General features: G+C 48.6%; 1 protein-coding gene across 2 annotated transcripts in view; it reads right to left on the reverse strand.

The window, feature by feature from the left end:
* gpc5b (glypican 5b) overlaps window positions 1–22,106 on the reverse strand; it is a 945,490-nt gene that overhangs the window by 280,741 nt on the left and 642,643 nt on the right. For both annotated transcript variants that reach the window (XM_072474918.1, XM_072474917.1), the window contains one exon: window positions 3,388–3,550. In XM_072474918.1, coding sequence (XP_072331019.1) covers window positions 3,388–3,550 — 163 coding nt within the window. The remainder of the gene's footprint in view (window positions 1–3,387; window positions 3,551–22,106) is intronic.

Here is a 22,106-nt window from a genome sequence, read left to right on the forward strand (position 1 = left end):
TTGTAAAGGTGATGGCTTTAGTTACAACCTTCCATCAACCTCAGATCAATTCTTACTCTCATTTCAATTCCACTTGAACTTCTATTGTTTTCTTTGGCTCTGACACAGAGAGACATTGTTCAGAACATGTCTCTTCACTTCACAGAGATTGATGTGATTACTCCAATTAACAGGTGGAGGGAAAAAAACAAATGTAAGTTGCTGGCTAAAACTTGTTTCATCCTTCTGACCCAATATGAGTGAGTCTCCGCGAAGCACATTTCCTATTAGTCTTGTAGTCTCAAAGTTCATCAACAGTTTTCAAACGCAAGGGGCTGGAGCACCAGTTACAACCGTTAGTGCCCACTGGAGCTGGAGTCTCCAGGGTCCACAAGAGTTCACTGTTTCCAGTCTAGGCCCAGGGTTCATGGCTCAGCCTTGCTAACTCCAGTATCTGGGCTCACTACCTGCTGGGACTCTGGTCTCTGGGCTCACTACCTGCTAGGACTCTAGTCTCTGAGCTCACAACCTGCTGGGACTCTAGTCACTGAGCTCACTACCTGCTGGGACCCAACCTCTGGGCTCACTACCTGCTGGGACCCCAGTCTCTGGGCTCACTACTTGCTGGAACTCCAGTTTCTGGGCTCACTACCTGCTGGGACTCCAGTCTCTGGACTCACTACTTGCTGGGACTCCAGTCTCAGGGCTCACAACCTGCTGGGACCCCAGCCTCTGGGCTCACTACCTGCTGGGGCCCCAGTCTCTGGGCTCACTACCTGCTGGGACTCCAGTCTCTGGACTCACTACCTGCTGGGACTCCAGTCTCTGGGCTCACTACCTGCTGGGACTCCAGTCTCAGAGCTAACTACCTGCTGGGACTCCAGTCTCTGGGCTCACTACCTGCTGGGACCCCAGTATCTGGGCTCACTACCTGCTGCGACTCCAGCCTCTGGGTTCACTACCTGCTGGGACTCCAGTCTCAGGGCTCACAACCTGCTCTGACCCCAGTCTCAGAGCTAACTACCTGCTGGGACTCCAGTCTCTGGGCTCACTACCAGCTGGGACCCCAGTTTCTGGGCTCACTACCTGCTGGGACCCCAGTCTCTGGGCTCACTACCTGCTGGGACTCCAGTCTCTGGACTCACTACCTGCTGGGACTCCAGTCTCTGGGCTCACTACCTGCTGGAACTCCAGACTCAGAGCTAACTACCTGCTGGGACTCCAGTCTCTGGGCTCACTACCTGCTGGGACCCCAGTATCTGGGCTCACTACCTGCTGCGACTCCAGCCTCTGGGTTCACTACCTGCTGGGACTCCAGTCTCAGGGCTCACAACCTGCTGGGACCACAGTCTCTGGGCTCACTACCTGCTGGGGCCCCGGTCTCTGGGCTCACTACCTGCTGGGACCCCAGTCTCTGGGCTCACTACCTGCTGGGACTCCAGTCTCTGGGCTCACTACCTGCTGGGACTCCAGTCACTGGGCTCACTACTTGCTGGGACTCCAGTCTCAGAGGTCACTACCTGCTGGGACTCCAGTCTCTGGGCTCACTACCTGCTGGGACCCCAGCCACTGGGTTCACTACCTGCTGGGACTCCAGTCTCAGGGCTCACAACCTGCTGGGGCACCAGTCTCTGAGCTCACTACCTGCTGGGACCCCAGTCTCAGAGCTCACTACTACCTGCTGGGACTCCAGTCTCTGGGCTCACTACCTGCTGGGACTCCAGTCTCTGGGCTCACTACCTGCTGGGACCCCAGTCTCTGGGCTCACTACCTGCTGGGACTCCAGTCTCTGGGCTCACTACCTGCTTGGACTCCAGTCTCTGAGCTCACAACATGCTGGGACTCCAGTCTCTGGGCTCACTACCTGCTGGGACTCCAGTCTCTGAGCTCACAACCTGCTGGGACTCCAGCCTCTGGGCTCAGTACCTGCTGGGGCCCCAGTCTCTGGGCTCACTACCTGCTGGGCCTCCAGTCTCTGAGCTCACAACCTGCTGAGACACCAGTCTCTGGGCTCACTACCTGCTGGGACTCCAGTCTCTGGGCTCACAACCTGCTGAGACACCAGTCTCTGGGCTCACTACCTGCTGGGACTCCAGTCTCTGAGCTCACAACCTGCTGGGACTCCAGCCTCTGGGCTCAGTACCTGCTGGGGCCCCAGTCTCTGGGCTCACTACCTGCTGAGACACCAGTCTCTGAGCTCACTACCTGTTGCGACTCCAGTCTCTGGGTTCACTATCTGCTAGCACCCCAGTCTCTGGGCTCACTACCTGCTGAGACTCCAGTCTCTGAGCTCACGACGTGCTGGGACTCCAGTCTCTGGGCTCATTATCTACTGGGACTCCCATCATTGGGCTCACTACCTGCTGGGATTCCCATCGCTGCACTCACTACATGCTGTGACTCCAGTCTATGGGGCTCCCTCGATGGAGTAACGTCTGTGAACAACAATCTCCCTAGGGGGCTGACGTCAAATCTCATCACCGTTTTAAGAGTGAAATGAAAAGATGGGAAACCCCCATCTCTCCCCGTCGGAGGTTCTCCTGGCGGTCTCTGGAGGGCAGCTTGGAACCATGATGGGTGATTAACATAAAACAAGAGCAAAATACTGTGGATGCCTTATATCTGAAATAAAAAGAGGAAATGCTGCAGATGTCCTGATTCATGGCCTGGAAAGAACTGTTTTCCGCTCTCCAGCGATGGGAATATCTCCAGCATTTTCTGAAGACAGTTACAATCCTGATAGAGGGTGAAGGCACGCATATTCAAAGCAATAATTTCCCAGCCACAAGCCACCATGATAATAAACATGCAAGCCACCCAATTAAAGTGATCTTGGGGCATAAAGTCAACACGATTTGCCAACAATTGTCTTCCGAACACCATAAATCTCACGTCAAAAGTCTACTGGCGGCTGAACTTCTCCAACACTGGATGGTTGTAATAAATTTGACAGTGAGTTATCAACTGCCTTTCGACTTAAGTACCAAATGTGATATGAAGTATTTGTTCATCTTATCCAGCTTTGTACAGCCTGCATTTGAGCCATAAGGCACAAACATGGAACACTGCCACAAGTGATTAGCTGACAACTTCGGAGTGTCAACTTGCCTCAGTCCTGCCTTTACCTGCTTCGAGTTTCAAATACAGCTGTAAACATTCACTGACTAATGTAAGAATATGAAATATCTTCCAGAGTTTCAGACCCCAGGGAACCTATCTGTCCTATACTGGGTCCATTGTATTAATATGAAACGTGAGAGAGTTTCCACTGTAATACTGCATGTTCGGCATTCAACGATTTTGTACGTATCAAATTAACCCTAAAAATGGTCCCTCGACCTCAGTCTCGCTGAATGTTATTTAGAACCATCAATCGGCAAGACAGCTCACGCAAAAAGTGCCACTTACTTGTCTTCTTCTTACGACCCAATTCTCCGCTTCCAGATCCCGTGCATCCATCTTCATCGTCACAATCTCCACTCGATTCTGTGTCTTCGTTCTTGCCTTCACCGCTACCAGCTTCTCTCGAGGGCCACTGCTCTAACTTCTTACTTTTTTTACCGTGCAGCATCTGAGATGAAACAAGGGTAACCATGAGAAGGGGGACCATACCTATACCGGATTAGAATTAAATCATTGGTAGTCTTCCGCCACAGGACCTCTGTGAGACATTCCTCGCTCCTTTGTAGGACAAACAGAACTCTCCTTTATTGTCCGGAAGCATTAGTGTCCAGAATGGTATTAGTTCAGCCACTGTTGCTTCGTGGCTGGCATCTAAATCTCCCACTCTTCAGAAACCTGAGCTGCCATATCCTCAGCTGCATAAAGTCCCATTTCACCCATTACCGCCGATTGTCGACGAACTCCCAGTCTACTAATACCCTGATTTTAAAATTCAAACTGCTCTATTGCCTTGGCTTCCCTATCTGTGTACAGTGGTACAACCCATGGTGATCTCGGTGGGCCATTCAGCCCATCGCGTCTGCACCAACCCTTCGAAAGAGCACTCTACCCAGGCCTACTCTCCCGCCTTGTGTCCCCATTATCTTTGGACATTAAGGGATAATTTTATCATGGCCAATCCACCTAATCTGCACATCTTTGGGCTGTGGGAGGAAACCGGAGCACCTGGAGGAAACACGTGCAGACAGGGGGAGAGCGTACAAACTCCATGCAGTCACCCAAGGTAGGAATCAAACCAAGGTCCCTGGCCCTGTGAGGCTGCAGTGCTGCAACTTTACACAATGAATGGCAACTATGTTGTCAGCCACCTAGGCCTAAAGCTCCAGAATTCCTTCCCAAAACTGCTCTGCCTCTTTACCCTTTTCTCAGGATATCTTACTTTAAGACACTCTTTTTTTAATATATAAATTTATATAAATTTAGAGTACCCAATTCATTTTTTTTCCAATTAAGGGACAATTTAACATGGCTTCTGCACCTACCGTGCACATCTTTCAGGTGGGCACCCACACAGACACGGGGAGAATGTAGACAGTCCTCTTTGATCAAATTTTTGGTTCACCTATTTTACCATCTTCTTCCTTGGCTCAGTGACGAGATCTGTCCCACTACACTCCTGTGAAATGTGTTGGGATGCTTTATGATGTTAAACGTGCTGTGTGAACACAGGTTGCTGTTGTATCATAGACATGTTCTGGCCATGAAGAGCAAGTGTTATCAACACCCACTGTACCATTTGAAAAGATCAGGGGCTGGATTCTCCAAGCCTCTGCGATTGGCGGGGGGGGCGGGGGCAACGGCGTGGTTCTAACCACCTATCGGCTGTTGGGAACGTAGGGTGGCGAGGGGTGGGGGGATCGTTCACTGGGGGGGGAGGGGGGGCCTCATGGATGGCCAGTGGAGCGATCGGGCGTCACGGACCCGCGTGATCTTGGGGGGGGGGCCTACATTTTTGGTGCCGCTCCGCGGTCCAAGTCCGCCATGTCCCACGTGGCGGCCATGCGGGGCCCCGTATCCACAGCCAGAGAACCAATCCGGGGCCCTGCCAGCCCCCTGCAGATGGGAGAATCATTCAGAACTTTCCTAAGGAAAGACCAGGGTGGACCGCCAGCATTTTTACACTGGCGTGGGAGACTTGGTCCATTATTGGTGAATCCCGCCCCGGAGCTCCCCCAATCAGCTTCTGGGTAAAAGGTGATGTCCTGTACCATTCAGTCCCAGGGTGGTTGGTTCGGCTGAGTTAGCTGATATTGGTGGTGGGGCCGGAGTAGTTGGGGGGGGGGGGGGGGCGGGGCAGCTGCTGGATGGGGTGGGGAGAAGGGTGGGGGGGGGGGGAAGGCACTACAATTAACCTCAACATCCTTGGACACAGGGGAGGATAAATCATAGCACAAGATCCCTTTTTCAAGACACTCTCCAACGTCTCATCAGCCAAAGAGCATGTGTGTGGCGTTCGAGCAAAGTGTTAGCAGTGAGGTTTTCAATCTAGGTCTAGACATGGAGAATGACTATTTTAGTTCAGTACAGTTGGATTGCTGTTGCTTATAAACCCATAATTCATCACAGCATAGTGTGACCAATTTTGCAAATGGCCGCTGTACCAGGGTCTTGCCCTCTCCCTGAGTGAATCACAACGTCACGGGCAATGTGCTTATTGTCATAATATACACCAGTACATCATGGTGCAGACACACACACTGATGGACACACAGCAAGACCAATCAACGCACACAACACCGCAGCCAATCACCAGTTAGAGCACACTCACTATATAGACAGAGAGCATCAGAGTTCCCGCTCATTCGGGATGCAGCCTCCCAGAAGGACAGAGCTTACAGCTTACAGCACAGATCTTCACCGTGTGCTGAGTGCATAGACTGGTTAGGACAGGCATAGGTCTTTAGTTTAATCTAACATCGTGTTAACCCACAGTGAAAGTATGTTCAACAGTTTCTAATTAATAAAATAGTGTTGTACTATTTTAAGTGTTGGTGGCCTGTATGTGTTCCACGGATCCAGAGCACCCAACACAACACTTATTAATTCCCTAGATGTGCAAACATGAGGTATGGCTTCATTCATTCAAAACACCAGCCCTAGTGTGTAAGAAGGGCTCTTCCCAAGACCACCCACTTGAAAAAGAAAAGTGATCAATGCCTCACACAGCGCATCAGCGTTTCCAGTGTTGTAAAGGTTACTAAGACTATTTCCCACTATGGTTAAGGCCCAGCGTTGGAACTGTCCTCCTGGCTGCGTTGAAAATGTTCCGTTTAATATCAGAATAAGGCAGCAGACTGTCATCTGCGAAAGTGTGTAACACACACCCTCTTGGTTTGTAAATGGATTCCACTGCTGGCTTAGTGTATTGGACAAAGGCTCAGTCACCAGCTGAGACTTGCTTGTTGGCAACAGGCACCAAGAATTCGAAAGGGGGTGCTGGGGAACACCGGAGGACCCCAAGGGAGGTCCTTGTCAGATGATCCTCCAAAACATTCACTGGGTGTTAACCCTCCCGGTGCCCTTGGTAAAAACCACTGTAGGTCTGATTTACATGTGACGCATTGTACTCGTCAAACAGCCCATTGGCTGTAGCGGCATTTGAAACCCAGTTTAAGCAGTGCCGAGTACTCTGTCCAAGCTACACTAGAATATCCAGCACCAGCTGAACAATGTAAACTGTATTTTGGGAATAAACTGATCAAAATAAAAATAAAACAGACAAGATAAAAGCCCAAGTCCACCTGTTTGTGGTTTTCCGATGGAATTATGGAATGTGGTCCTCAAAACACTGGTAAAAATCTAGTGAAATCCTAGAATTCTATGTAATAAAGCCGCATAAACCGAGAATAGCATTAAGAAGCCTGGGGATATGTTTGACCTTGAGCTGGTATGGTGAGTAAAAAAAGTATTAATTTTCAAAAAAAAATTCTGTTGGCACACTGAGTCTAGATAACATCCAGCTTGTTGGAAAATTTGAGCTGAACTTTGGGAAGGAGAGAAGAAGGAGAATAATGTGACAGGTGCCTAGCTTGCTAATGGGTGCAGACTCGATGGGCCGAATGGCCTCCTTCTGCACTGTATGTTCTATGTTCACACAGTCACCCGAGGGCAAAATTGAACTTGGGTCCAGCGTGTTGTGAGGCAGCAGTGCTAACCACTATGCCACCGCCCGTTTGACAAAGTTTAACAGCGGTAAGAGTCAAAGACAGAAATAAGTTCAATTACTAGAGCTTCATTCAATTACTACAGCTTCATTCACCTGCTTAGCAAATTATTTCAACCAACTCATACCACATACCATCTACATAGGGTGAGATTTTAACTCATTCAAAATTCATTCACTTATACAGAATAAAAACTGGGCCCATAGTTTTCACTTTTGACCATCCATTATTCTGTCTATATAATACATACAAATGTAGACTCCTCGGTTAGATTCCAATCTGTAACACACTCCCAGGGATTCTTTATTCTATATTTAATGTCTGTTAGATTCTAGTCCATAACACACTCTCAAGCATCCTTTATTCTATATTTAAACTCCTCTGTTCGATTCCAGCCTGTAACACACTCCCAGGGATCCATCATTCTGTATTCAAACCCATCAGTTAGATTCCAGCCTGTGATAGCTTGGGACAATACTGGAGACTTCCAGTAACAACTAACAGAGGTGTATTCACAGTGGGCCTCGGTATCCATGTACAGTTACAGATCAATGCTGGATAGGTCTTTAGATTCCAGCTCCAGAGTCCACACTGCCCGGGTCCCTGCGCCCAGGGCTCCGCACTTCCTCTCTATTTGTCAAGGTTTGCACGCTCCCGCACGGTCAGTCCCGAGTTAGTCACATGGACTGCTAGCCCCGCCCCCTTAAAGGGGCTGCGCTACCACATCCCTGCCCCCTTAACTCCTTTGTTTCCTGTTACAAAGTAAGCTAGAGACAAGTGCTATATTGAAGGGGCTGGATTCTCCGGTTCCTCAGCCGTGTGTTTCTCTGCAGGCTTCTGTTCGCTGGCGGCGGGATTCTCTCTTCCCGCCGCTTATCAACGGGATTTCCCATTGAAGCCACCCCAAGCTGCTGGGAAAGCCACGGGTGAGGGTTCGCTGCCGGAGGGAAAAGAGAATCCCAACAACCGGAGAATCCAGTCCAAGGATAAGAGGCACAAGGGAAAAGAGTTTATCACAGAATCAGTATATCGGTGGACCTTCAAGTCCTTGCGGACCTCCTTAGTTCCCCAGGCTGCTTCCCCATCTCGGAGGTAGTCTTATTATCTGTAGGAGATGGTTCAGGTGACGCCATCTCTCCTGCAGGGCTGCTCTCTCTCGCCATTTCCCACGTGGACTGCTGGTGGGGTTGATTCTGAAATTCCTGGCTCCCTCCGCTTTGGAATGGCCACAGGAGGGCTGGCAGCACGAGGTGGACCCATCAGATCTGGCATGGGGGTTACTGTCCCCTATCACCTAATGTAGTTGACATGCTTCCGCACAGTCCTGCACAGACACTGACCAGATATGATATTGGTCCCAATTGGGACATGATTGACTGGCTAACCAAAGTGGGCCCGAGGCAAAATTCCGAACTAGAACTAGGTCACCCACCTGGAACGATCTGACACTCTTTTGTGAAGAATGTTGCTTTTTCTGCGAGGCCTGACGTGCCTCCACCCTCCCCACCAAATTGGAAATACTGGGTGCGATCTACCGGCTGTACACGCCGGCGGTAAATTCCAGTCCCATGCCTGCACACGGGTTTCACGGCGACGTGAAAATCCGTTCACAACGGCGGGACCGGTCGATCCCGCTGGCGGACCGCCTTCACTGCCGAAAAACACGCGGCGGGCCGGGGGGTAACTCCCGCCTATCATGTCCAAACAAGTTCTTTTTTTTAACATTTATTTTTAAGATGTTAAAAAGAAATTTAGAGTACCCAATTATATATTTTTCCAATTCAGGGCAATTTAGCGTGGCCAATCGACTTACCCTGCACATTTTGGGGGTTTGGGGGTGAGACCATTGCAAACACGGAGAGAAAGTGCAAATACCATACGGAATGTCCAAATGAGTTCTGAGGTGATGGTCTATAAGCAACTCAGCCGGTGTGACCCCCATGGTGGCGCGGGGGATCGTGTTGTAGGATAATAGGAAGTTGGTCGATTAATGCCGGTCTAATTGCTTCCTCTTAGCATTTTTAAAGGTCTGTACGGTCCTGTACACCAACCCTTCGGGTGCAGGATCTGGCCTGGTATGGTGAAACCCATTTGTCTGAAAGAAGTGTTGGAAATCTTCCCAGTAAAAGGGGTACCATTATTAGACACAATAGATTCTGGTAGGCCATTTGTGGCGAATACGCAGTGAAAGGCACGCACAGTAGCCGCTGAGGTTGTAGCACCCGTCTCTTGTATGGATAGCCATTTGGAATGAGCGTCTACCAAAACAAGAAACAAGAAATGGCTTACATAGTCGACATGCACTCTGGTCCATGATAACCCAGCCACTCCCAGGGATGGAAGTTGGCCGATAGAGATACCGATTGTTGAGAGTGGCAAGGAACGCATCGCAGTGCAACTTACTCAATTGCTTTCTCTTCAACACCATATATGCCGGCCAGTCCCTCCTTTTCAAGTGAGCCTAATTTTGCTCCACTTCTGGGAGGGTCCTTGAAGAAAGGAAAATTGGCCGTTCTGATCCATTCTCCATCTTAAAGGGTAGATCGTTCCCTATCCTATAGGGCAAGGTGTCACATGTAAGAACAATTGGCTTCCCAGGATTCAAATAAACTGAAAGATTTGAAGATTGCAGAGCTCCTTCTATTGCCAACGTTGTTGTTTCCTTAGCAACTGGTGTAGTGGTTTCAATGTCATGACGCCAATGGCGTGGCCAGGTTTGGAATGAACTTGCCATAATTGTTCACCATTCCCAAGAACAATTTCAGCTCAGCTGCATTCCTGGATGCTGGAACCTCTGTATGGCTTTGACTTTTTCTTTAAATGGGTGTAGACCTGTGGGATCCTCTTGGTATCCCAATTTCGAGACTTCTGTGAACTGAAAGGTAGATTTACCACATTTAAGGCCTTCTCCCGCATCTCTGAATCACTTCAATACGTCTTCCAAACTTGACATGTGCTCTCGTATGTGGTTCCATGACTAAAACATCATCTAGGTAGACCATCACTTTTGGGATATTCTGAAGAGGTTTTCCATGGTGTGCTGGAAAATAGCGCAGGTCAAGGAAAATTTGAAAAGTAGTCTCGTGTACTGAAAATAGGCCCTTATGTGTATTGATCGTAGCAAAATTCTGGGGCTCGTTCTAACTGCAGATACGCGTAGGTGAGGCCTCCAAGATCTTGGCGTAGAGATTCTCAATTGGAGGGATCCGGTATTCAGCCACCTGGGTGGCCTTGTTGATAGTGCGTTTATAGTCCCCACATATTCCTATTGACCAGAATGGCTTCAGCGCGGATGCGGTTGCCCACCCATAAAATTGCGCTGGTTTAATTACCGGTTCCTCTAATCGCTTTAGCGCAGCTTCGACCTTTTGATGCAAGTTATAAGGGACTGGTCTGGCCCTAAAATACTTTGGTGTCAAGTCTGGGTCAACAGATTTTGCCCATCACACTCTTGATCCGGCCTAACTCACTGTGAAACACGTCCTCATATCTTCATTGGAGATCTTAAAGATTTCCAGCCAATTTAGTTTAATTCATTGTAACTGGCCCCTTCCCATCAGGCTTGGTCTGTGCCCCTTTGACAATCAAAGGCAGCTGGGCAGCTCTTGGCGTACTGGTGGCCCCACGAATGTTTAGGTTTTCCCCAAGTGGGGTTGACAGTTTGGCCATCGAGCTGCCGAAATTCAGGGTCTGAGCCCCTTCTCAAATATATTCAAACGTTTGCTCCCCCAGAACTATAACCGATGCTCTGGTATTGACCTTCACTTTCAAAGGTCTTCCATTCACTTGCAGAATTATTTCGACTGGGGCTGCCTTAATGTCTTTGATGATATTCAGACGGTACATTTTGAGCTCCTCCTCAAGAGCTCTTCTCCACTTGGTTCAGTGATGTCGTGAATTACTGCTGTTGTTTTTTTCTTTTGCGTTGGCACATTTTACCTCACGCAGCATCGAGCCTGGATATGGCCTCTTCGGTTGCAAAGGAAATAGACAAACCCACGAGAATGGCAAGCTTCCTGGGGATGACCTCCTCCACATCGATAGCATCCATCTGTTTTGGGCTGACGACCCATTCTTTTCCCAGTTTTCAGACTTTGATCCTGCCCCGAGGATTGAGTCTGGTTCTCTACTGTGCCTGTTGATTTTGTCTTGCACCTCAGAGCCATACCACCCCACGCTTTGGAGCTGAGATGCGTCTTTTTCAGCGCACTCCGTCACCTGAGCTACCTCGATTGCTTTTTCTAACGTTATTTTAGTTTGAGCCAGGAGTTATTTTTGGATGCTGAGATTGTTGATCCCGCAAACTAGGCAGTTGGGTAGCACATCGCTGAGCGCTGCACCAAACTCACAATGCACAGCCATTTGGCGGAGCCCGGCTACGAAGGCGGAGATGGACTCTTCTGGGTCCGTAACAGCAGAGCTGCATTTGTACCGCTGTAGGATGATCGAGGGCCTGGCATAAAAATGCTCGATGAACAATGTAGCTAAATGGTCGAAGGCTTTTGAGTGCGGAGCCTCAGGGGGCACAGATTTCTTATCAGGTTGTAAGCTTGAGGCCCACAAACCATCAAAAGTATCACCTACTGCTCATCTTCTTTGCTATTTGCTGTGAATAAATAGTGGAGACATTTGATGTAATGACTCCAGTCTTCGGCTCCTGATCATTGGCATTTTACTCACTTTTTTGGGTGCCACCGTCAAAGATTCGCAACTCTCATCTGGAGGTTATTTTCCTTCCATCATCAAATCCCGAACTGTTGAAGACTAACAATCAAACCGTTTACCTTGCCGCAAATGTGGTGGCACGAGACAATACACTGAAGGTTTCTAGCAACAACAGGGATTTACTACCAGTAGGAAAATGCAACTATATACAGGCACACAATAATTCTGGATAGGCTGGATAGGTCTTGATTCTCCAGCTCTGGGGTCCACACTGCCCAGGCCCTTGCTCTCAGGGCCCCACGCGCGCTTTCTTGATTGGTCAAGGTTCATGCCCTCCTGTGCAATTGGTCCCGAGCTGGTCACGTGGATCGGAAAGCCGCCCCTTTAAAGCGGCCAAGCTACCACACAGCCCTTAACGCACCCCCGGGAATCCTTTATTCTATATTTAAACCTCTTTGACTAGATTCCAGTCTGTATCTCAATCTCAGGAATCCGTTATTCTATATTGAATCCCCTTGATTAGATTCCAGCCCACAACACACTCCCAGGAATCTATTATTCTATTTGTTAACTACTCGCTGAGATTCCAGCCCATAACATACAACCACACGCACATACGAACAAGGAGTAGGCCATTCAGCCCCTCGAGCCTATTCCGCCATTTAATAAGATCATGGCTGATCTGACAGTAACTTCATATCTGCATCCCATCTACTCCCGATAACCTATCACAGTCTTGCTGACCAAGACTCTATCCAACTCTGCCTCAAAGACTGCTTCCTCCACCTTTTCAGGAAGAGAGTTCCAAATGAACACCCAGGAATCCTTTATTCTATATTCAAACCTCTCAATTACACTTCAGCTGCAACAAACTCCCAAATATCCATTATTCTAAATGTAAACCAATTGGCATCTCAATTTGATTCCATCCTGTAGACCCACTGCCAATTATCCACTATTCTTTCTACAAATCAATTAAACCCTTTGATTAGATTCCATGCTGTAACTCACTCACCAGTATTGATTATTCGATACTTGAATCACATGGACCCCTAGTTAGGATTCCAGTTTTTAACGCATGTGAAAGTTTTTATTCTTCTACATATAAAACTACCTGGCTCAGCCAGCAATATGGAGGCAAGAGGAGGGAAAATGCACAAAAGGTCAGGGGCTCGATTCTCCAGGCCCCCAGCAGCGTGTTTCTCGGCAGTGTGCCATTCGCTAGCAGAGGGATTCTCTACTCCTGCCGCGTGTCAGTGGGATTTCCCATTGAACTCACTCCACGTCGCCAGGAGACCCACGGGTGGAGGTGTGATGCCAGCAGGAAAAGTGAATCACGATGGCCGGATAATTCCGGCTCAGAATAGGAAAACCATAGGATGTGACATGGAGCATAACTTTGGACCAACATAAAAGCTCTGTACAATGCAGGTTAGTTTGAGGTTCAATGTTATCGGGATTTGTAACATGAAAGATTATTGGTCCAACACTAAGCTTTTTATTTAAAAAATAATTTTATTAGGGTATTTGCAATTTTTATAATAACAATAACAGCGTCGTAAACATGGTACCATAAACATTCCCACCCCCATCACTGTCATGATATGAACTCATGCACATAATGAGATACAGACAGGCAGTGACAGACACCTTTTCAGCCAATCAACACACAGGACAGAACACAACCAATCACCAGGCAGAACACTAGAGGGGGGTTTCCCACTATAAAGCACATGAGGCATCAGCACTCTGCCTCTTTCCATTGGTGACAACTGTAGTGACATTCAGGGTGTATATATCAGTTAGCACCTTCTACATGTGGCTCAGAGCTAGTCTGGTCCAGTTAGTTATAGTAAGCATGCTTAGATTAGTAGAGTGTCAAACCCACAGCGAACTGTGTGCACTGCTAAACAAGTTCAATAAAGCGTATTGAACCAATATTACAGTTTGGAGTCTACTTTCAAGTAGAACTGCATCCAGTTGCAGTACGTGTTACCCTAGGGTGATTAACACGACATGGTACCAGTAGTCTATTTTCTCCAAGTGGTTTACTTCGAGTGATTCCGTGACGACCAGCAAGTGCCTTCCAGCGGCATGGAGAAGATCCAGGCCCCTCCACAGCTACGGGGAGCTTTGAGCGCTATATCTTCCAGCAACGCCTTCAGGGTAAGGATGAACTTTTCCAATCCTTTCTAACTCATCTCCGTATATTAGCGCAGTCCTGCAATTATGGTGACACCGCTGATTCCATCATCAGGGATCAGATCGTGTTTGGGGTGCACTCCGATTCCTTGCGGGAGCAACTCTTCAAAATTAAGCACATGACTCTGCCAGTCGCAATCGAGACGTGTATAGTGCATGAGCATGCGAGAAATCGGTACTGCCGTCTCAAATCGGCAGAATACGAAAAACTTGCCTCCCACGAGGCAGAGAGTGTACAGGCCATCGCCCGGATGCAGCGCCTCAGTATCGATGAAAGCGTCCATTTTGCACGCTTTTCCCGGGGCCCCATGCATGCGCAACACGAATGGGAGAACGAAGCGGCTGAAAACCAAACTGCGCAGGTGCGAACGTCGGCTGACCGCACTGCGCATGTGCGACGACGCACGGAGCGTAACAACATCAACGTCATGACGTGCCCGAACTGCGGCACCGCCCACTTAAAGCAGCAATACCCTGCAAATGGCCGGCGGTGTTTAAATTGCGGGAAGCCTGGGCATTATGCAGCCTTGTGCAGGTCTGCACCACCAGTCAAGGGCCAGCGATCCCAATTCCAACGCAAGCACGTTCGATGTGTACAGCAAGGTTTACTGGATTCTGATCCTGGTAGCACTACGGATCCAGAGGATGACTGCCTGGAGTCCCCCTATCGTGTGGGCATCATCACTACATGTGAGTATGCCTCCTCAAATTCAGCAAGACGCCTATCTATCCTCAATGTGGATTCCACGGACGAATGGCGTGCTGTCATACATGTAAATCAATGCAGCATCCAGTTCAAGCTGGACACTGGTGCTTCTGCTAATCTCATCTCTCAAGCTGATTTTGACTATTAAAAAGCAACCCAAAATTCTTCCGCCAGCCTGCCAGCTCCTCGATTATAATGGCAATGCCATAACTGCACTAGGATCTTGTCATCTATTCATCTCCAACAAGACCATCAATGCCACACTGCGATTCGAAATCGTCAAGCCTGATAAGGCATGCCTGCTTGGTGCCCATGCATGCAAGCTACTCAACCTCGTACAGCAAGTCCATGCCATGTCTTCTTCCAATGTGGATCTTCAGGCTGCCATTGATGACATCCTGGCGCAATACCCGGATGTGTTTAGTGGAATGGCACGCTGACATACTGCTACAAGATCCTACTCAGGCCTGATGCCACGCCTGTAATCCATGCACCAAGCCGGGAGCCGGCTCCTCTGAAGGAATGTTTAAAGGCACAGCTACAGCAGCTCCAAGACCAGGGCATCATCTCCAAAGTAACGGAACCGACTGACTGGGTCAGCTCGATGGTCGGTGTGAAGAAGCCCTCAGGAGAGTTGCGGATATGCATAGATCCCAAAGATCTTAATCGGAACATAATGCCGGAACACTACCCGATCCCGAAGCGGGAAGAACTGACCAGTGAGATGGCACATGCCAAATTCTTCACGAAGCTAGATGCATCGCGTGGCTTCTGGCAGATACAACTGGACGAGTCCAGCAGGAAGCTCTGCACGTTCAACACACCATTTGGCAGGTACTGTTATAACCGTATGCCGTTCGGCATTGTCTCAGCCTCTGAAATCTTCCACAGGATCATGGAGCAGATTAATGGAGGGCATTGAGGGTGTGCCTGTCTACGTAGATGATGTAATCATATGGTCCACGACCCCCGAGGAACACATCTCGTCTCAAACAAGTCTTTCGACGTGTCCATGCAAACGGCCTCAAGTTGAACAAGGCCAAGTGCTCCTTTGGCATGTCATCCATCAAGTTCTTGGATGACCAGATATCCCGGCAGGGTGTGCAACCAGATTCGGACAAGGTCAAGGCCATTAACGCCATGAAAACCCTGGAAGACAAAAAGGCGGTATTACGCTTCCTCGGAATGGTGAACATCTTGGGAAAATTCATTCCCAACGTGGCCTCACACACCACGGCTTTCAGGCATCTGGTGAAGAAGGCCACTGCATTCCAGTGGCTACCCACACATCAAGCAGAGTGGCTCGAGCTCAAAGCAAAGCTCACCACTGCTCCAGGAGTACTAGTGTTTTTTGACCTGGACAGGGAAACAAAAATCTCCATGGATGCAAGCCAGGATGGCATTGGTGCGGTGCACCTCCAGAGGGATGACTCCTCGTCCTGGGCTCCAGTTGCTTATGAAATGAAAATTGCTTATTGTCACAAGTAGGCTTCAATGAAGTTACTGTGAAAAGCCCCTAGTCGCCACATTCCGGCGCCTGTTCGTGGAGGCTGTTACGGGAATTGAACCGTGCTGCTGGCCTGCCTTGGTCTGCATTCAAAGCCAGCGATTTAGCCCTGTGCTAAACAGCCCCATGGGTCAAGGGCCATGACTCCTACTGAACAGAGGTACGCCCAGATAGAAAAAGAGTGCCTGGGCCTCCTAACCGGCATTGTAAAGTTCCATGACTATGTCTACGGTCTACCAACATTCACAGTGGAGACTGACCACAGACCCTTGGTCCATATCATTTATAAGGACTTGAATGACATGACGCCCAGGCTTCAGCGCATTCTCCTTCGACTCCGAAGGTACGATTCTGAGTTAGTATACACACCAGGCAAGGAGCTGATAATTGCGGATGCCCTGTCATGCTCCATCACCTCGCCCTGTGAACAGGTTAACCTCATCCGCCAGATTGAGGCACAGGTGCAGCTGCGTGCCAGCAACCTCCCGGCCTCAGATGAAAGAGTGATCAGCATTCGTGAAGAGACTGCCAAAGACCCTCTTCTGCAGCATTTGAGGCACCACCTCGCAAATGGCTGGCAAAAAGGGCAATGCCCTCAGTTCTTTACTGTGAAGGACGACCTGACAGTCATCGAGGGGATCCTCCTGTGACTACTTTACTCAAAAGAGTGTTGCAACCAACCAATAGATTATTGAGTGGGAAGATAAAGAAGCATGTTTTGAAAACGGAAAAGATTAAAGGGCAGCATGCAAAAACATTTTCAACAACATTTTGATTTGGATTTAAAGTAACCCTGTCCATAATTCTAAGGGGCAGGAAACCGTCACCCCTCACGTTCTTCTTTTTTCCCCGTCAAAAGATATCGGTGGGGATGTTCCAAGAACATTTTGACACTTTTGGTGCCAGCTTGTCAGCTTGATTCAGTGGGTCACCTCGGAGCTCAGAGACTTGATCACACACTGAATATTGTCCAAGACTTGCTCCACAAACTGCTTCAGTATCTCAGAAGTTGTGAATGGTGCTGAACATTCTGCTGCCATCAGCAAACATCCCCACTTCTTTTTTTATAAATTTAGAGTAGCCAATTATTTTTCTTTTCCAATTGAGGGACAATTTAACGTGGCCAATCCACCTAACCTGCACATCTTTGGGTTGTGGGGGTGAAACCCACGCTGACATGGGGAGAATGTGCAAACTCCACACGGAGAGTGACACAGGGCCGGGATTCGAAGCCTGGTCCTCAGCGCCACAGTCCCAGTGCTAACCACTGCACCACATGCCGCCCATTAACATCCTCACTTCTAACCTGATGTTGGAGGGAAGGTTATTGACAAAGCAGCCAAAGATGGTTAGGCCCAAGACATTACCCTGAGGAACTCCTGCAGCCATGTCCTTGGACGAGGGGAGGGGGGGGGGCGGGTCAGATGATTAGCCTCAACCATCTTCCGGTTTGTTGGGAATGAGTCCAGCTGGAGGAGAGTTTTCCCAATTCCCACTGCCTTCAATTTTACTGGGGTTCCTTGTTGCCACACTCGGTCAAATGTGGCCTTGACGTCAAGGGCAGTGACTCTCACCTAACCTCTGAACTTCGGTTGTTCTGTCCGTGCTTGGACCAAAGTTGTAAGGGACAGCCAAGTGGACATGGCGGAACCCAAACTGTGTGTCTGTAAACAGGTTGTAACTGTGTAGGTGATGCTTGGTAGCGCTGTTGACAATAAACCTCCGTCACTTAGGTGATGATGGAGGGTAGACTGACGGGGCAGTAATTTGCCAGTTTGAATTATTCTGCTTTCCATGGACAGGATGTACATGGTCAATTTTGCCAGTGTTGTAGCTGTACCGGAACAACTTGACGAAGGGTGTGGCAAGCTTTGGGGCACAAGCCTTCAGTAGTATGGCTGGAATATTGTCAGGGCCCAACGCCTTTGCCGTATCCAATGTCTTCAGCTCTTTCTAGATATTACGAAGCGTGAATTGAATTGGCTGACGATTGGCATCTGTAATGCCACGCACCTCAGGATGAGGCCGGGATGGATCATCCATGCAGCTCTTCTGGCTGAAGATTGTTGCAAATGCTTCAGTTGTATTTTTTACACTGATGTGCTGGTCCCCTCCATCATTCAGGGTGGGGATATCTGTGAAGCCTCCTACTCCTGTCAGTTGTTATATCCCACCACCAATCACGGCTGGATGTGGCAGAGCTTAGATTTGATCCACAGTCTGTGGGAATCAAACTGCAGGATTTTGCTGTTTCAGTGAATCTCAGGTCTGGGTGAGCTGAACGCAGCTGGAATTACATTAAGGGCTTCAATGCCCCAGACTTCAAAGTACGAAGTCTTACAACACCAGGTTAAAGTCCAACAGGTTTGTTTCGATGTCACTAGCTTTCGGAGCGCTGCTCCTTCCTCAGGTGAATGAAGAGGTCTGTCCTCTTCATTCACCTGAGGAAGGAGCAGCGCTCCGAAAGCTAGTGACATCGAAACAAACCTGTTGGACTTTAACCTGGTGTTGTAAGACTTCATACCAGACTTCAAAGAGGGAGAAATCAGCCAGGGTACCTGTTTCTGATTGCTACCCATCCGAGAGTTTGGGTGCCAGTTGAAGACAGAAACTGTTGACCTCGCCCCTTCCACCCTCCTTTCCCTCGGCCCCCTTGGGCGGTTCCGCTATCCGTCAGTGTTAAAGCACATGGAGTGAACTTTGAGCCAGAGTCAGCATCACAGATGAATGGGGGAAATATGAAGGGAGGAGCAAACAGACGATCAGGAGTCTTTGGGACTAAAATTGTACTCTGGCATCTGTAGTAAAACCTGAATAATTTTGGCTGGGTGGCATCGGAATGAAAATGAAAAATGAAAATCGTTTATTGTCACGAGTAGGCTTCAATGAAGTTACTGTGAAAAGCCCCTAGTCGCCACATTCCGGCGCCTGTTCGGGGAGGCTGGTACGGGAATTGAACCGTGCTGCTGGCCTGCCTTGGTCTGCTTTCAAAGCCAGCGATTTAGCCCTGTGCTAAACAGCCCCTATCTGTATCTGGAATTGTATCTGGACTAAGTTATACCAGGTCCCCTGCCCAATTTTCCACTTGGGACAGAAACATCGCATCATTTCCACAAAACAAAGCATATAATTTTTTAAGAACTCATTCATGGGATGAGGGCATCGCAGGCTGGGTCATCATTTATTGCTCACCCCTAATTAACCTTGAACTGAGTGGCTTGCTGGGCCACCTAAGAGTCAACCACATTGCTGTGGATCTGGAGCCTCCTGCAGGCCAGACCAGGTAAGAACAACAGATTTCCTTCCCTAAAGGGCATTAGTGAACCAGATGGGCTTCATACGGCAATCGACTATAGATGTTTAATTCTATATTTGTTTTTTAATTGGATTAAACTTTAACATCTGCTATGGTGGGATTCGAACCTAGGCTCGAAGGGCCAGATGGCCTACTCCTGCTCCTAGTTCTTATTACCCTGGGTCTCCGGGATGCTCGTCCTGTGTCAATACCACAACATTAGCACCTCCCCATAATGAGGATTAAATGTCATATGATGTCATTTCCTGCCTCTTATCACAACAATCTCCCCCCAACTCCCTCAGTTTCCAGCCAAGGCTCCAGTTGAACCAAAAACAGTCAGGCACCCAACTGAGGTACAAAAATGCCCGGAGGAAGTGGAGATTAGTGGTTTACTAAAAGGAGGGTGGATATTCTGCCCTTTATTTCAGACTATTACTAGAAGCCCTTGCAGTGGCATTTTCAATCCCTCACCTCTGTGCTCAGACAACTGTTGTAAACCTTGCTCCAATTCGTTGATTTACAAGGGAACAACATCCAACGAAATGCAGGAAATTAGCAATGAAAGTGACTTCAGGTCTAAAGAAACACTTATCAAAAGCTTGGAAATGTCAAACTATTTAAGAGAGACCTCATGTCGGTGCCAGGCCACACACAGACTGAAAGCACAGCTGCTCTCATCTCAAAGAGGCCTGCGGGGCTTCAGGTAAAGCTAACTGGTAGCATTCTATTCTGGGCTGTCTGCTAAATGTGGTTCAGGGTGAATGTAAATCTTCTGTCATCTGAGCAATAGACAGGGAATGGCCTTGGAGAGGATCCAAGTCATGCAATCAAGTATTTCGGAACTTAGGCCAAGATAGGTTGTGGAGTGGAGAATGGGATAGTGCACCTTGTTTGAATCGGAGTTTGATCCCAGCTGTGATAATAGTTTCTCGTGTGCTCCTAATCCCCCTAGTTATTCTGCAGAACGTCTTCTGGCAAAATTCACGCACTGAAGCAACTTTCGAGTTTGTGCACGTGCTTCAAAGGCCACACTCAAATATTGTGGGGTTAGTGGTGACGGTAGGATTGAATTCCCTTGGGGCTTCTGTTGCTGCCCTCTGTTGTAAATCCTAGATTAGGTTGAAGTGAAGCAGTTGGGAACTTACCCATCCACTTACTGATCGATCTGTACTGGGCGGTGAAACCCACAATGTTGGGCCTGTAGATATAGACTGAGGCCTTAGCTAGGCTCCTAGTGTTTGCTACGTCATGGCAGTGACAACATATCAAAAAGTAGGCATTTGGCTGTAAAGCGCGTTGAGACATTTGGCGATCATGAAAAGCAGTATATAAACGCAAGACTTTCCTTTTCTGCGTACTGTCATCAGCTATGATCTCAGTGACTGGTAAAACAGGCTTTAGGGTTCATATGGCCTACTTCTGTTCAAACTGTGCTGTTCATCAGCAGTTATTTAGCTATTTATGGCATTGCTGTTTGTGGGATCTTGCCGTGTGCAGATTAGATGCTGCATTTCCCAACATTCAAATAGGAACAACACTTCTGAGGTGCTGTATTCTGAGGTGCATGTTCTTTATCGCTATCACTTAGATTCATGCACTGTGTCCGCTTCATGATCAAGGTGTTTTTTATCCACCTGTTAGGTTGTAGTTGTCCATTTAAAATGCCCATCCCTACCCGCCCTAACTATGGCTAATCAACAGTGTAAATGTCACCTCGCCCTGAGTGAGAAACAAGCCCGAGACAGAGCAACTGGTCAAAGCCAACTCATATTATGAGATACAGAAAGGGGGTGTAATGAGCCCATTCCAATGTCAGCCATGCAGCTGTGGGGCATTGCTTAGCTGACAATAACTCTGTAAAATCATGGCATTGACTATCCAAGAACTGCAATCTCAACTGGTTTACTAGGAAGTTGGCCGTTGGTATTGGATCTTCTCTCAGGTTAGTCAGGTTAGTCAGAAAGTAGTACAAAGTAGTGTGGACGGCTTGGTGGCATAGTGGCTAGCACTGCTGCTTCGCAGCGCCAGGGACCCAGATTCACTTCCGACCTTGGGTGACTGTGTGGAGTTTGCACGTTCTCCACGGGTCTGCATGCGTGGGTTTCCTCCGGGTGCTCCGGTTTCCTGTCACTCTCCAAACATGTGCAGGTTAGGTTGTTGGGTTGGGGCAGGAAATAGGCCTGGTTAGGGTGCCCTTTCGGAGGGCTGGAATGGACTCGGTGGGCCTAATGGCCTCCTTCTGCACTGTAGGGATTCTATGATTTGCATGAGGCCACCTGACACCTGTGCCAGTACGGGCACGTCCCACCTGTTAGCCTGATCGTGCAGACTTCAGATCGGGTGGGGGACATCCTCAGGTTCTGAAGAGAATGGAAGTCTTTTCTCTGGGCATTATTTGTTATCAAGGAAGAGTTAACATTATAAAGAAATCTGATACATGAGTGTGGTAGTATCAGGTATTGCAGTACCCGAGAGGCTGTAGACCATTGGGTAAGCCTGGCAGCTTACCATTGGCTGTTTGTATGTGGCTCCGCCCTAACAGGCGGGGTATAAGAACCAATGCCGTCCCAGCAGCCCTCATTCTGTACCAAAGCTGCTGGGGAACAGATCTAGTCTATTAAA

Source organism: Scyliorhinus torazame, chromosome 14 (assembly GCF_047496885.1).
Source record: "Scyliorhinus torazame isolate Kashiwa2021f chromosome 14, sScyTor2.1, whole genome shotgun sequence".
NCBI lineage: Eukaryota > Metazoa > Chordata > Chondrichthyes > Carcharhiniformes > Scyliorhinidae > Scyliorhinus > Scyliorhinus torazame.